Source organism: Panthera onca, chromosome C1 (assembly GCF_046562875.1).
Source record: "Panthera onca isolate mPanOnc1 chromosome C1, mPanOnc1 haplotype 2, whole genome shotgun sequence".
Lineage (NCBI taxonomy): Eukaryota > Metazoa > Chordata > Mammalia > Carnivora > Felidae > Panthera > Panthera onca.
The window spans coordinates 149442663-149459511 of record NC_138346.1 but is presented as its reverse complement, the minus strand read 5'-3'; the positions used below and the strand labels follow the sequence as shown (position 1 = coordinate 149459511).

At 36.0% G+C, this 16849-nt stretch overlaps 1 protein-coding gene across 2 annotated transcripts in view; it reads right to left on the bottom strand.

Moving 5' to 3' along the window:
* The window catches only part of ZNHIT6 (zinc finger HIT-type containing 6), a 105353-nt gene that overhangs the window by 44075 nt on the left and 44429 nt on the right, over nt 1–16849 (bottom strand). Inside the window, exons 9-10 of one of the 2 annotated variants that reach the window (XM_060626376.3) lie at nt 7483–7607; nt 789–3664 (exon numbers count right to left, since the gene is read on the bottom strand). In XM_060626376.3, the coding sequence (XP_060482359.2) occupies nt 3624–3664; nt 7483–7607 (166 nt within the window). In that variant the 3' untranslated portion in view covers nt 789–3623. Of the gene's footprint in view, nt 1–788; nt 3665–7482; nt 7608–16849 lie in introns of those variants that run through there. The other variant, XM_060626377.3, reaches the window with a different exon arrangement.

The window sequence follows — 16849 nt, the reverse complement described above, 5'->3', positions numbered from 1 at the left end:
AGTATTTTCCTCCCGTTCAACTCTAATTTCAATATCAAAATTTCTCAAATGTTGACAACACTGGAAGTTGCCAAATCCGTGATGGCAACGGACCGGTGCTATGTGCATGTGATCGAACCAGCAGCAACATAACGTCAAACACAAACGGAAAGTATTTTTTCAACGCCTAACATGGCAACTGAAAGCAGCAATGGCATCAAGCAGGAATTAAAACCTCTAGTTAAAGCCAATGAGGGTTTGCAGGTTAGTTTTGAATTTTACTCATGTTATTTCAAATCAGAAACCTCTTGCTATTTAACTTAAATAGGGTTCAATGGACCTCTGTTAGTTTCGGATTCTCAGGAACTGTCTTTCCTCTCCTGCTCCCTTTCTCCTTTTTCTGATAATTTCCCCTTCCTTTGGGGTAACTCCTCTCCTCATCAGCTAAGGGACGGAATGTAACCCAATGTGGGCAAAATCAAGGTTCTTTCCCAAATTTTACATAACTCACTGCCATGCTTTGGTTATGATGATGTAAGCCAAAACTGCCCATGGGTGCTATCTACCATTCTCTCCTCCCTCCCCAAAGAGAAAGTCTGCCTGAAAGAGAAAACCAACCCAGGAAAAAACAAATCAGAGCTAAGTATGTATGGGAGATGGAAGGATGGCTTCTTAGGGTGTTTAGACCAAGTCATGCCGGGACTTCTGTGTATATGAGCCAGTAAGTTGTCGTTCGTGCTTACACTAGCTTGCGTTTCTGTTACTTGCCACTGAAAGACGACTGGTTAAAAAAATCAAAGTGTACAAGATCCACTTGAAAATAAATTTTAATACAGTAGTGTATGATTAAATAAAAGCAGACTGGGTATCTTTACTTAAAATTTAATGACTAATATGAAATCAGGTAGAACACACTGTATACGTCAACCAAATGTATAAATGTAAACCAAATGTAAACCAAATGTATAAAGGAAATTGTTGGCATTAGTTACGCCTTTAACATCTTATTATACACCGTGAAACCTGAATAGCACTACTTGCTACAGGGAAACAAATTGGCTCAACTACACTTTGGAATCTTAAATATCTATCATAGTAACTTTCTTTAATTCCTATTTATAATATGAACAGGTGCAAGCTTTGTTTACTGTAATTTATGGCTATTAATCCCATATACAATAATTAGCAATTATGAAAGGCCTACCTTGCCTTTGAAATCATTGTTTAAAAAATAAAGAAGGCCAGGTGAAGCTTTTCTACTTTTAAAATGTGATTTGTGAACAAAATGCAGGATGTTGAACTTAACATGGGCCAGGGAGTTTGTTTATTCATCCGAATTTGTCAAGAATCCAAACGGAGAGGCCCTCTAAAAAAAGAAATTAAGTCTTAATACTATGAACTTCTAGGGCTCTCAGTGAATTATTCCAACTTCACCCCCTCTAAGCAGCTGCCGTGGTTATTCACTAACACATGTTTGTTGTAAATCCTGTGGGAATAAATATGTATATTAATCAAATGAATGGATACTTATATTTACGGGAACTACACTAAATTCTTTCCTAAGGAACAGTCTATAATTGAAAAATCTAACAGAATTCTAGCCTATAGAAATGGCAAGCATGACTTACATCATGTAGATTTTTTCCCCCCTTTCAATTTCTTCCTGGGCAGGGGGGAAAAGTACCCTGGACAGGGGATAAATCCTTCGGTTGTCCAGTTTTCAATTTAAATTCTAGAAGAGATGGAACTCAATACTTTTCTTGGAAATGAGACTATGTCATCACAGATTTCACTGTCAGGAAATTGCTCTCCATCCTGATATTCAGATCACACATTCCTGTTGTGTACTTTATCCTACTTTTCCCAGGAACAATTCTGTGATGCATTTGATTGAATTCATCCTGTTTCTTCTTCTTCTTCTTTTTTAGTATTTTAAATGTTTATTTATTTTGAGAGAGACAGAGAGAGAGAGAGAGAGAGAGAGAGAAAGAGAGTATGTGTGTGTGTGTGTGTGTGTGTGTGTAAGAGAAGGGACAGAGAGAGAGGAGTAAGAGAATCCCAAGCAGGCTCCATGCTATCAGCGCAGAGCCCCACGTGAGGCTCGATCCCACGAACTGTGAGATCATGACCTGAGCCAAAACCAAGAGTCAGATGTTTAACTGACTGAGCCCCCCAGTTCGTCCTATTTCTTGCCTCTTTTGAGAAAACAAATTTCACTTACAGATTAAATAGGAGTCCTGTGAAATCCCATTTAGTTGTCTCCCCAGAAATACTGTGAAAAACATAATTCTACACAAACCTTTCACTGCACAGGAAGATTCCTGAAGTTGATTGAGGAAGTATACCTATTTCTCAAATTTCAAGGCCTTATTTTCTAGGAATAATCATATTTCCACTATTACTTTTATGGCTAAAGGTCTTGTGGCATCACTGTATTTGGATTCTCTTCTCCAGTTTTGATCTCAAGTTACACGTATTTGTGTTCTCCTATGCTCATCCTCTCATTATTCTATTTTTTCCACAAGCTTCTTTAATTAATGTCTCTGGCTTCCTTTTGGTCTAAAACTTTTTCCAATTATAAACTACAAATGAATTCACCAATGTCCAATTTTATCATTGTTTTCTTAACCATTAAATACACAGATGCAACACAGATGTAATCATCTTTTACTCTTTTATAGCCATATTGCAATTTCATAACTGTATAAATTCCAATAAAACTAGGAAACTTTAATTTCAATATGTGAGATCATAATGTATACAGAGCTGCCATAAGGTATAAATTAAGCCATATATATACATAAATGCACATATACATTCCAAGAACACTTTGAAGAGTTCCAAGTGTTTTTTTTTTTTTTTCTTTAGTTATTGCTAGATGTTTCAAAACAGCATAAAACTGCTCATCATAACACCCCTGTGTGGTAATGAGGAGAGTGAAATGGGAACAGGATGAAAGGCACAGAATTCATAATAAGACACAGCTCACTGTACAAACAAGGACACCCAAATTCGTAAGCACCGATGGTTCAAACGATGAGGAGCCACTGATTTTCTGAACTGAATAGAAGAAATAGTAGTTAACGTATTTTTTCATCCTGTACATGTGACACTCCACTGGATGCTAACCAAGTAAAAGATCCACTCAGTCATGTCAAGAGACTAAGTTACAAAGAATCCCAAAGACAAAAATGGGCAACTGACGGATCAGTTCTCCTGTGGATACAGGGTGTGTCACACGGTCTTTATGTTTAGTGAGGTTCCGTTAACAAGGATGCCAATTTTGCGGCAGACACAGGTGATCCTTGGGTACGGTCTTGCATCAAATTAACAAACAAAAAAGTTTTCAGCCTACAGAATTAAGCATATTAAAACCCTGGGCCTAACTAAAATAAGCACTATGCTGATCAGGTGCAGAAAAGAGTTCTTAGGAATAAGGGCCTTACAAGTCAATCTAAGAGGCTACATCTTTCTCAAAAAAAAAAGTTTAGATTTTTAGTTTAGTTTGGATTGTTTAATTACTTTCAGAGAAACAAAAAATTTCAACCACCCGCTGATAATATCCCAGTCATCCAACAGCTAGTCAATGCACAGTCCTCTGCAATTGTCTGGGAATTTTCGCCTTCTTCCTCCAGAAGAAGTGCTCAATTTTCATTGCCAATGTTCTTGGTAGATTCACTTTTCACTGAAAAAAATAAGTAAACATATAGTCAAGTGTTTATACTGATTCTGTTTAGCTTGTACTGTTTTTCCTTCTTCTCTCCTTCCTTCTGATGCATACCAACAGCACTGCTCATGGGGACAGACAAACCATGTCATGTTCCAGGCAGCCGGGATATACAGTTCTGGCCACAATAAAGAGTCGATGTCTGAAGAGTGGCAATTATATTTTGTGAGGCAACATGCTTCCTGACTCTGTGGAAGACTTGGGAATGGTCACTTCACAGTGTGGTTATGATCCTATATTGGTACCACTGAAAAGATCACTATTATCACATAGGCTGGCCAAGTGTGGTTGGAAGAAATTTTTCCATAATTTTTTTTTAACTTAAAATTGAAGGTCAGTATATGCTGAGTGAATGCAGGCTGAGAGAAGACTAGCTAATCGCCTTCTCCTTCCTTTCACAGGAAAGATAGCATACAGCAGAAATGGAGTTCCTTTAAAGGAGCTGTCCTTACTACAGCAAGACTATGATTCACTTACTAAACTGAGGTTCCTTATGGACAGAAACTAGATCTTTCCCCCTTATGTTTACCTCCCAGCATAGCCTGTCTGCTGAATCAGTATGAATGCAGGTCACTCTTTTTGTTTTGCAATCTGCAAAATGGGAACCAGAATAACAGCTCTATTTCACTGCACAGTGAAGCTAAATGGAAATCCTATATTAAAACACTATGAAAGTTAAGGTTAAAATACTGATTATTTTGCTTCAGGCTTACAGCCATTTATTTCTATTAAAAAGATAAGGGAAATAAAGCTCAGAGGTAAAGTGAATGCTCAAGGGCCCCCAGCTTAATAGGAGGTGACGCTGGAATCATAAACCTATATCTTGCCTCATATTCAATTGCCGAGTTCCTTGGGGTTTGCTGATGTTACCTAGATTTCAGATTGTCCCAGCAACCAAGATGATGTCTCCTGAATCCTTTTTATAAATAAAGCATTGAGACAGGTTCCATCCAAGATGTGGTCCTGATGCTTGTGGAAATTTACAAACTCCAGCAGAGTCCTTTCAAGTGTCTCCATGATAATACAAGTCAGTTGTTTCTTCTCTGGCTTTCTTTGCAATTTATACAAATTTTATTATAGCAACTCTTGCCCTGTAAAGTTTACATGTCTGTTCGTGGGCCTGAGATCCATTCTCATCTCCTTACCCCACTGTATCATACACACAGTGAAAGAGAAGAAGAAAAAGTGGGGGTGGGTGGGTGGGGTTAGGAGGAATGAGGGGAGGAGAATGGATGAAAGGATTTATTGGCCCAACAAGGGACTGATGCATGAGTAGCTGCTGTGCTATGTATTTTCACTAATTCAAGTCATCAATCTTGGTTTGGATTCCTTCCTAAAGGCAGAGACGTTTTCTAATTTTGAGTTATCTTAGAACAACAGAGAAATATGTTTTGCTGATATTTTTAAATTAATGGAGCTTTGTAGTATTTGGCATTGCAATTCGGGGAAAACTCTTTCTTTGCTTTCTTGAAGTTGCCTGTTTTCTTCTTTTAATAGCACTCCATTCTTTTTTCCTAAGACTGAAATGCAGCATGTTCTTATTAAGTCATTTAAATCTACTAACTTACATTGGCAAATAGGGATCTGTGAAGTAAGTAACACCATTCTGAGCACTTCCCGCTGGACTGATAAAGATGGGTGAACAAGCACACCACATTTCCAATCTACTGGGCTACCTTAACTGCTCAACCTTTTACAGTCAACCTTTTACATTCCTTAAAAAGCAGAAAGCAAACAAACAAAACTTGCCTCTTGCCCATCAATACTGGCAGACTTTTGAAAAAAAAATTATGGCAATCTACAACCGTAACAAACATTATAACAATGATCAAGTGTGAAAACCACTGAATCCCAGCCCAGAAACACATTTTTCCCAAACTAGAAGAGAGACACCTTGTGCTCTGAACTCAAGATCAAAATCCAACATTTTTTCCTCCGGAGAGAGAAAGAATTTCAAGGCTCTCCAAAGAAAATGCCCTGTTCTTATATAACCCTCCTCCAGCATTAAGGGACCACCCTGCCGAACATCCAAAGCTGTTGAGAATGTACAAAGAATCAGATACGTTAAGTGCTCACACAAAGAAATGTACGTACGAAAGACCTGGCATTATTTTTAAAGTGTGTGTATTTCTGATGTGACAACAGTGGTATGGTCCTTCAAATCCTGTCAGACTAAGTTTTTTGCTACAGCAGCTCTAAATGATCCTCTATCCTGAAAGCACCACTTTTTTTCCTGTAAATAAGTCAAATATCACATACCCCCCCCCCCAAAAAATAGCAAATTTTACTTAATCAGGTTCCAAATATACTACAAAAGTAGCCTTTTCTTTTTGCTTCATTACAGGAAGGCTTCCTCAGTGTGCATTCCTAAACAAGGTGAAAGAGGGGCTGTGTGTGCTATGTTTATTTACACAGACATGTTTGCCCTGGCTAGTAACCCACATTACCAAACATCTTTCCCTGAAACCAGCATTTAGAGAGCTATGTGAATTATATTAAGGAAAAAGTAAGATTTTACACAGCTTTAAAAAAAAGCGAAACTGGCCATTTACAACACACTTCTAATTTAATTTGAGAAAATAAAATTGGATATTTTCATTCAAATTGTGAAAGACATAAAGCCAAGAGTTAACCTAAGGATTTAGAGGCCCGTAAGTGATTATCAGAAACTTCATGTTTGCTAGCTAAAAATCTAAGTCAAATTGTGACGCTGACAAAGTTTTGCCCACTTCGAAAAATAAAAACTCTCCTATTCATCTTTTGCCAAGAAAAAAAACCTATTATACACATGTAAGAGAACACCTTAAAACAAAGGTTACTGCCTAGTACAGCCTATGATGCTGGCAGAACAATAAATCTAAACCATATATTTCAAATAATTTTATTTAAAAAATAGATTTCAACCCAATCCAAGGATTCAATGGTCCTCTGGAGACTGTTACAATGAAACTTGTCCTGTAACTGTAATTCTTAGCTGAAAGTGGTATCTAATGGTTTAAGCTGAGTAACCTCTCTCCCTTTTTAAAAGTAATTTCTGAATTTTAGTCATCCTTTTTCTGGAGGTGTATTCGGCAACACAAACAGCTTACTTTAATCAGCAGTTGCAAACATGGGTAAGTCATTTTATGTACTAAATTTTTACATACACTATTTCCAGTTTTCATACTTCCTCCCAACTCCACTACCCACCAAAGAAGATCAGTATCTACTTTTAAAGAATCATGAAAATGACAAAGAAACAAAATCAAAGAAAATAAAACCAGGGGTCTTAAAAAAGGAGATAAAGGTCAAGGCAACAGCACTAGCTTATTTAAACAGAGTCCAAATTTTAACATGATGTTCTTTCAAATATATCCCTTTCTATAATGTAGGATACTAAAAATGTTTTACAATCCCTCATTTTAGGAATCCCTAAAGAGAGAGTTTTTACTAGAGAATAAATTTATTTGTTATTGGACAGACTGTTAGACTATTAGCTCAAAAAAAAGACAAAAACACACAGAACTCCAAGAAGGCAAAGAATGTCCTTTTACAGCCATTCAAACATATTCATCTTAAATTGATTATGACAAGCTTATGTGCTCTCAAACACGAGAGAATCAGCAGCTCATTCATTTGGTTCTTTACAGAATTAACCGTAGCTATAGAGCAAATTCAGTTAAGTGTGTAAATACAGTGGGAAAACACATACACGAAGAAATAAAGACAGTCACGTAAGGGCTCAGGTTCCCTAGAGTTACTCTAAGTGTTACAGGGACAAACAGATGCACACTTACCTTGGTGAAGAACTTCCATGTCATTACTGGATTCTTTTAATACCACATGTAATGTTGGATACTCAATGATCACTTTGTTCCTCAAATTGTCACGGAGACTTTTATAAGGATCCAGTTCGTAATATCTTACAAAAAACAAAAACAAAAACAAAAATACAAAACACCCTTAATATTCAAAGTTACTCATAAATAAAATAGAGTCCCTTCCATTAGAAAATTTTTAAATGTTAATGACATTAATTTAATAGTTATTTCCTTATAACATCTCTAAGAAAACCAGGTAAAAGAGCTATTACTATACTATACAGGTTCTAAAATAAAATCAAGAGTATATCAAGTATGACATTAGGAAAGCTTTAGAACAAGTCATTTTCATATCACAAAGAGTAAAACTAACTTTTATGTAATATCTATGTTTAATGTGTCATGAATTCTTCTTGGACAAAAGAATGACTAGCTAAAAATTCAAATTCCTCAAATATCTTTAGTTTGACCTTTAAAGGAAAAACAACAAAAAACCTATCCCATGATAATTTTCAGTAATATGTGGTGTTAAAATAACTGACTATAAATACTTTTGTAACAAGCTCATTCTAATTATAAATCGTTTCCAGAAATTTACATTACCATACAATTAAATCTGGCCTTCCTTTATCTTCAAATTAAAAACAACAACAAAACAAAAAACCAAGTTTAAGTTTCTGGATGAGCCTAAAACACAAAATTTAAGAAATACGGAGTTTATCAGTCATGGTAACATGACATAGCTGTCAAATGTGCCACAGGTAATTAATTAGATGCTAGTATTATTTATGGTGTGCAACTCTCACGCCATTATAAAAAAACTGTTTTTAGTTGATCAAAGATGCATTCCCCTAACATTCTCCCCCTTGCTGGCTTTCTTGGGTAGCAGGGGAAGCGGTAGAATTTCAGCTAGCTCACTAGGAGTTGCCTATGGGAATGTGTTGGCATGTGAATACTGTCATGTTAAAGAGGAAAAAGTTGAGAACATGTCCACCAGTGTACAGCGCAGAAGTTCTCCAACCTTTTTTCTTTCATCTCCACCAATGCCAGATGATATTCACATGCAAAACACACATCCTAGGTGATACCCAGCCTGACAGCTGTAAGTCCATCCTTTTCTGTCCCACTCAAGAAAACACATTGGATGGAGTACAAGTGATCAAGAATGAAGTGATCCCTGGAATACATTTGAATCTGTGAAGAGTAAATCATTCACAAACTTTGGTATTTCCTAGTTAGTAATAAATTATTTGCACCATAACTCGCAGCTAAGAGAGACATGCAGTGCATGATTCCTCTGCAAGTCTGTCCCATGGAATAGTTTTCAAATAAGGGAAAATGGAAGGGCTTATTATCAAAATGCTCTGATTTCTTTTTCAGAAGAAGGTGACAAGTGACAGAACAACTGTAAAACCAAAACATTACTTATGTTTGCATGACCACATGCCCACCCCTGGAATTCAATTCTTTGTTTTAGAATTACAGAAAATTTTTTATGTTGAAAAAAAAACCCCAACTTACTCAGTTTTCCTAAACCAGCCACCCTAGTGCCCATAGGCCACGGAACGCACACATTCTTTTCCCTGTGTAATGTAACACAGATGTGCTTATGATACTTTAAAAGTGGTTCCAGCATTCAAGGATTAAATGCTTCACATCTTTTAAACATTATTTCCCTTTGAAATAAGCAGTGTTCTTTTAAAAGTTAGCAGTAATTATATATAAGAGAAAAATGAGATTGAATTAGATATCAAAGTGTAAGATTAACTTTTAAAGTAAAATATAAAATGGATATAACCAAAATTTTCTAAGGAGAAAATATGACTTGAATGTTCAAATAGGAAACTTTCAAGTAGTAGCCTACAAACGCTTGCAGTGACTTATCTTCTGTGTATTTTAAACTGAATCCTAAGACTTCTATTAAGAGACATTTCACAAATACGGGAATGTTTTCTACTTATTTCAGTTTTTGAGAAATAATTCTCATTGTATACTTAACGTTTTAGGTAATTTGTGTAATCCCATTAGGTTTTTCTAGATTTCCAAAGATTAAAAAAAAAAAAAAATTCTTCAAAAGCCACATGGTAGCTACAGCCTAATAATCTTGCTGACACAGTATAAAACACATTCCCAGCACAGGAACACCTAGAGATACTTAAAAATCACCATGTAATAAGTTATACACTACTTCAATCTTAAAACTACAATGATTACTTGTTTAGTTAAAAAAAATTTTGGTCCCCCTTTTATGTGTGGAATAGGCGCTTTACTTTCTTTTACAAAGCACTTAGCATGCACAAAGATTTCTAAGAACTTATAATTATTTTTAAAATATTTTATTCAAATACAGTGAAAATCTGGTATGTTGATGGTTCTGATTAGAATTACCAAATTTTCCTTAGTGTTTACCCTAAAATGTTGCAAACTTCTAATCACAGCAATATTGCTATTGAGTGTCAGTAAGCTTTGAGGCCTCAGCTTTCCAGTCTGTTAAAGAGGTTGGACTTCACTAGATAATCTTTTTAGCTGAAATTCTGAACTTCTGTGATTTTTCTACTACTGGTGGTTACTCTCAGTCTACTATTTGCCCGTGATTAAAAAGTAAATTATGTGAACTGTTTATAAAGAAAAGCTATCAAACACATATGGGGTAACATTTTGTGATCTGCATGAAACGTAACAGCAACTTTTAGTGGCTGTTTGGGTTTGGGTCTAACACTTGAGTTCCAGTCCTGGCACCATCACTTACTGCTCTGTGATTCTGGACAAGTTACTTTACTTCTTTGACCCCCAGTTTCCACACTTGAAAACTGTTAGCTCACTTACTTAAGCCATAAACAAAACTTTATATTTATATTTACCTAAAATAAAACACATTCTGATGGAAACTAAAGTTCAGAGCAGTTTTTTCTGAGTAACAAAGAATGGCACTTATTCTGTAAGCACAGAAACGCCAATTTCCCTTCTAATGCATTTTACATTTTAAACATAGCCTTACAACTTTCAAACCATTGTTTTAGATCGCATTTACTTCCAGGAGGCTAAAAAGTACTTTGAATGTTTCTATTTCTATTATCTTTAGGCAAGGTGTAGAGTCCAGCTTGGCACTGCCTATAACATTCAGTCTTTAGCTCTTTTGCAAGCCATTAAGCTATTGAATCCTAAGGGACAGCTTTATCGTTTTGAAATCTTCTCAAACTCTGGAGTTCCCATTAGTAGAACGGCTCTGCTACCATAAGACAAACTACTTAGGTTTGGAAGGATTAAGACACCAACATTTGTCTTTTTTTTTTCTTACCCTTAGGGACTCTCTGAGACATTTCCTCTTGTTATTTCACTTGCTTACCCTCACAGGCCTGGTAGCTGACCCTGTACAGGCAGCTTCACAGGGGCACTATAAGGCCAGCATGGCTCAGTAGGCTAAACAGGTGTTACAGTGATTGGCATTATATAAATAAAAGTTGTCTTGATATTCAAGGGTATGCTTTTAATCTTGGCTCTGTTACTAACTTTCAAAGAAACTGGCCAAGTTCTCAAACTTCTTCCTCCACTTTATCTACAAATTAGGATTAAAAAACAATTTCTCGGGGCGCCTGGGTGGCGCAGTCGGTTAAGCGTCCGACTTCAGCCAGGTCACGATCTCGCGGTCCGTGAGTTCGAGCCCCGCGTCAGGCTCTGGGCTGATGGCTCGGAGCCTGGAGCCTGTTTCCGATTCTGTGTCTCCCTCTCTCTCTGCCCCTCCCCCGTTCATGCTATGTCTCTCTCTGTCCCAAAAATAAATAAAAAAAAAAAAAAAAAAAAAAAAAAAAAATTTCTCGTAACTCAAAAGGAGACAGAATTTTAAAAAAGTTCTAAGCCATTTTATTTCCCATCTGATCACTGACACACCTTACATCATCTCCCCTTTTCCTCCTACAAAATACTGAAACGAAGCATGAATACTCTCCAAATTTAACAATCTCCTAGTAGTCCCTAAGTGACAGACCTTTTTCCACTAAAAAATAAAGTCACCGGATGAGGTGATCACCAAGATGACTCCAGCTTTATAATTCTGCAAGTGTAGACATATGCCTCCTCATTCAGAAAGCTCAATAGTTCAGAACTGCAGTGGTAAATGACTCTAGTCTATCCATGGTATGACAGCTATGGGGTGGTAAAATAAAGTGACCAATTACACATTTTAAAACTTAAGGAGGGTCTTACAAGGCTCTTACTTGTTCTAGATGCTATTTGTTCAGTCTTTTCTGATCCTTACTGGAAGCTCAATTACTTTTAAATCCAGAGGCTTGGGCTCCAATTCTAAGATCCTTAAGGCTCTTAAGGTCCTTAAGATCTGTGACTCCTTAAGGATGCTCAGCTTTCTTCATCAGTATGATGGAAAAGTTATCTAGCTTGTAAAGATTAAGTAAGTGAATTTAACAGCTGAAAATGTTTCTAAAGTGGAACTTGCCCAAACTAGTATCAGTAATAACTTTTTATACTCCACAAAGATTTTATATAGCACCTCTAGCAGGGATATGACACGCTTAGGAATTATGTTCATGATCTATGACAAGACTAGTTAGTAGGAGAAGTATGAACTTGTAGAGACAAACAGACCCAAGTCCAAATTCAGGCTTTGTAAGTATAAACTGGTTTCTTTATGTAGGTCAATTTCTCAGAGCTTATTAAGCTTACTATCTTGTAGATAGGATACATACTATTACAATTAGTAATACATGTGGAAACGCTGTAAGCACTTATTCATCAATTAATTCCTCAAATATTTATTGTTTACCACATACAGGTAGTCTGCTAGATAACAAAAGGTCATAGAAATAAAACCCAGTTTGTTGAGGGCACCAAAGAAACAATTATCACATTTCATTGGGACAAGTGTCATGATAGAAATCTAAAGCTAAGCAGACACTCAAAAAAACATTCTTTGTTCCTTATCCACCTGAAGATGCTCTTACAGGCTGCACAGTGCCTTTGATATCTAGGCACTTCATTTGCTAACCCTAGCTACCCGTTTTTATCTGGTTCTTAAAATCCCTCCTCCTTCAGGGATTTTTTTCCTAATTAACACAGGGAATTTTAATTAGCCTTACTCTTGTTAACAAGACATATTTCATCTGGTACTAAGTTGAATGTAAGAGTATGAGTAGTACAGACTCTTAATCTTCAATTTTTATTAGGAAGTAACACTTTGCAAAATATGATGACCAGCTTCTTCAGAGAAACTTTTGCTTAAAGGTTAAATAGTTCATGAATTAACTATACCACAGAATTATATTACTTTAGAGTTGGCAAGAACTTACTCCAGTTTTTGTTTGTTTTTGTTTTTTTTTTCCTTTCCTTTGGTCTTTCAGCTAAGGGCAATGAAGCCCTGAGAAATTAAGTATCTTGCAGAGGGTCACATACGGAAATGCATAAAGCAGATCTTGAGTTCCTTCACTCTACTGTTTGCTTGTTCATTTATTTGTCACTCAATACCTATTTACTGAGGGTCTGCCATATACCAGATACTGTTCAAGGCACTGGGAAAATAGTGGTGAACTATTAGGTATTCACTCGAGGTGAAGGATGAAGGCTTCCCAGGAAGAAAGTAATGTACAAGGTAGAGTCAGGAATAAGCTGGGTGTCCACAGGACTGAGTGGAGAATAGATATGGGAATATATATAGAATTCATAGTTTTGGTACTTATAAAAAAAATTAGGCACCTGGGTGGCTCAGTCAGTTGAGCGTCCAACTCTTGATTTTGGCTTAGGTCATGATCCCAGGGTCATGGGATCAAGCCCTGCACTGGGCTTGATCCCAGGGTCATGGGATCAAGCCCTGCATTGGGCTCTGCACGGAACATATAGCTTGCTTAAGATTCCTCTCTCCCGCTGCCCCTCTCCTTGGCTTGCTTTCACTCTCTCTCTCTCAAAATAAAATAAATTTTTAAAAATTTTAAAAAAGGAGAGAGAGGTTTGGTTAGAGGGGAGGCTGAAGCTCTTTGGCTAATAAGAAATATCTGAAATCACCTAGAAATTTCAACTAATCAAGTTATTCCCTCCGAAGAGTATATAAAGTTGGTTACCAATTACCATATAACTAGAATGTATAAATTTAGATTAACACTGAGAATTAAAATATACTTCCAAAGCTTTTAGAGAAAATTCTCATTTTATGTTTCACATAATTCCCATAATTCTTCAACAATCAATACAGTATATATTTGAAATGAGATCATCACTATGGAAACTGCAGACTTACAATCTGCTAAGAACTGACCATCATATCACTTTGGATATACTCTTCAGTACAACCTCTCAAATTAAAATTCTCAGGGTCAGAGCTACTGAAACTTGGATAGCTGTGCTCGCATCTGTCCTGTAAACACTAACCCAGCTGTGGCAACTAGGTAAGCATCAGCTTTCCTACAGCTAACTACAGTTCTTACCATAAAACTGCTTCAAGCAGAATGCCACACAAAGCCCACTGGACATATCTTCTCTGATAAAAATATTTAGTGCTCTATGTATTTCCTTTATTATGTATGGACATTCTTCAGGTTGATTCTAACACTTTCTAGTCTTCAAATGATCTCTTGCTTTCTTTGTTCTTGAGTCTATATCCAAACTGTGACCAAAGGTTAATACCATTTTGAGCACATACTCATCTTGATCATGACTCTATGAAAAATAATCAACAATCCCAGAAAGGTATAACAAAGAACTGGGGTGGTTTTACATAATCTAAGAACATGGATTATGTCCATTTATGGCATGTGCTATATTGCAGAGAACATACCAATGCACTGGAGATAAGCAGGCCTAGGTTTGGATTTAGGTATCACCATTTGGTGGTTACAAAGCTGCAGGGAGCACTCTCTGTAAAATTATAATATGTGTAAAATCTATAATGCATGAATAACATAATGTATACATATAATGTATACAAAATGCTTACCAAAGCACTAAAAAACAGTAGGAGGCACTCATTAAGAGGTTGTTAGTAATACTATGCTTCCTAAAGATGTCTTTTTGCCTCTAGATTTAACCTTGATTTTAACTCACCCTTGCAGCAAACATTTTTTTGTGTTTGGGAAAACTTATTCAGGATCTTCACACTTTTTTGCTTATATTATGACCTAAAATAGTTTTGGAAAACAAGGATACTTTTTTATATTTTTAAATAGACATCTAAAATTTCATTTAAAATCTTTATTCACAAGTTTAAATAAAAGAACAGAATTTATCGTGTGGTGGAAAAACTGATGATTTAAAATGAAAATGTTACATCACTCCTAAGTAAATTCACTCGAATCGAAATATCATAGCAATGTGACATCAGTATCATCCATTTAAAAGATAAAGGAACAAGTTCTTCCTCAACAGTTAGATCTTATATGGTTTCTTCTCCTTGAACTTGTATTTCCACTCCAGTTCTCCAAAGAATTTTATCCTGAATAATACATTTGTGTTTAAAAATCTTTTATTGATTACCCATTCATACTTTTCTGTATCAAAAATGTGTATGTAAGCTAAAAATTTAATTTTATTACCTGTGACTTTAATGCTTTAAATGTTACAATTTCTTCTGGATGGAGTAATTTTTGACAATTAGTATAAAATTGGTCAAAACACAAACATACAACAATTGAAGTAAAATTTTACTGGAAATGCATCTCTTAATGTGATGGGCAAGCATGGACGACGGCGTCTTCTACTACATGCAAATTTGTTTACTACTGATTCTTAGATTAAGTAAATTACCCCACTTGTCTCTGCAGTACTCATTAATAGAATCGAATTTGAAAAGGAAAAGGAAAAAACTTAAGTGATCCCATCTAGAGAGCCCGCTGCTGTTATTTACTAACATCACAGTTACTTTCAAGGGATCTAACTAAAAGGCAGCAATGGAGCCTGCAATTTTCACAGGACATCTGAAAGCAGCTGATGCTGTTCTCAGACATGCTGGAATCCCTTTAATGTTCTCTGATAATGTATTTAATTCTGTGCCATTATTCTCAAAATAATGTTAACTTCCAAGAACTTCAGTTTTCTAACAGCAGGACATTTTTAAAAATCCCAGCTTTTAACCACATACTATAAATTTCGTATGTAGAGTATCTTCAAAGTACATTTCCCAATTATTTTCTGTAAGCCTGAAATAAGATAATTTAATTTTCTACTTCTGGTTCAATTAAGCAAAGGAGAAAGATTAATATCTTTAAAGATGTCAGAATCTGATTTCAATAAATCCAACTTAAAATCAAATTACTTATTTCTTTATACAGCTTCAATAATCCAACTGAATAAACACTTACCAAACGCTTATTATACAGAAAATATGCTAGATACTGTATGGGAACCAAAACGTCCTCAAGGAGTTTACACCCTTGCCAGTGTTTCTCAAAGTATGATCACAGGCATAACTTAAGAGGCAGAGGATGTAAAAAAAAAAAAAAAAAAAAAAAAAAGGCCGGTTTCTGGGTCCTATGTCCTATGTGAGACTGACTAAACCAGAGGCTATGAGGGTAGGCTGGAAATTCATATTTCCAACAACTGTCTCAATTGATTATGATGAACACTGAAATGTGAGAAGCACTGTTCTGAGAAAAGAAGAAATACAGGTTAAATGCTCAGCTGGGGGAATGTTTATGGTAAGAAGGGATACTGGCTAATAGGGATATGGGCCAGGTGGAAAGCAAGGAGGGATGTGGCAGGGCTATGAGGAGATTTGGGCAAGAGACCAGGCTCTTAGAATCAACTAAGGCTGAGAGGTGGTATCCTGCAGACAGAGTTGAGAATCTAAGAAGTCAGAATCTGAGTGAGTTACATGAACTGGACATCAGGTCTGCTCTCAGGTAGAAAAGGTCTTTACTTTCTGGGAACTGCGTGTTAGTAAAAGAGGTCAGGTGGGTCTCATTTGAGGCCTTCCCACAGGCAAAACCAATTTCTCTAAAGTGACACACAAAAAAGTATCCTACCTCTTTAACTTCACTGTAAATGATTTTTAAAACATTTCATGTTACAGATCCAAAGAAAGTAATCTTAGTTTTTATTTAAAAAACATCCTCTCAGCCTGGAAATAAAATCATCCAAGAAAAAGAACTCATACTTTTGCTGGTTGCTTTTCAAAAAAAAAAAGGAAGAAAGAAAGAAAGAAAGAAAGAAAGAAAGAAAGAAAGAAAGAAAGAAAGAAAAAGGTGTTCCAAAAATTATTAAATACAACCAGTACACTATGAAACAACAGAATCTGTGCATGTACAATAGGGTAGTATCCCCAAGAAAAGTAACAATCTTCTGTGATGTTCATTAAGTCAAAACTTAAATAATACTTTAGTTTGGCTTGGGTTTAAAATCTAAAGTC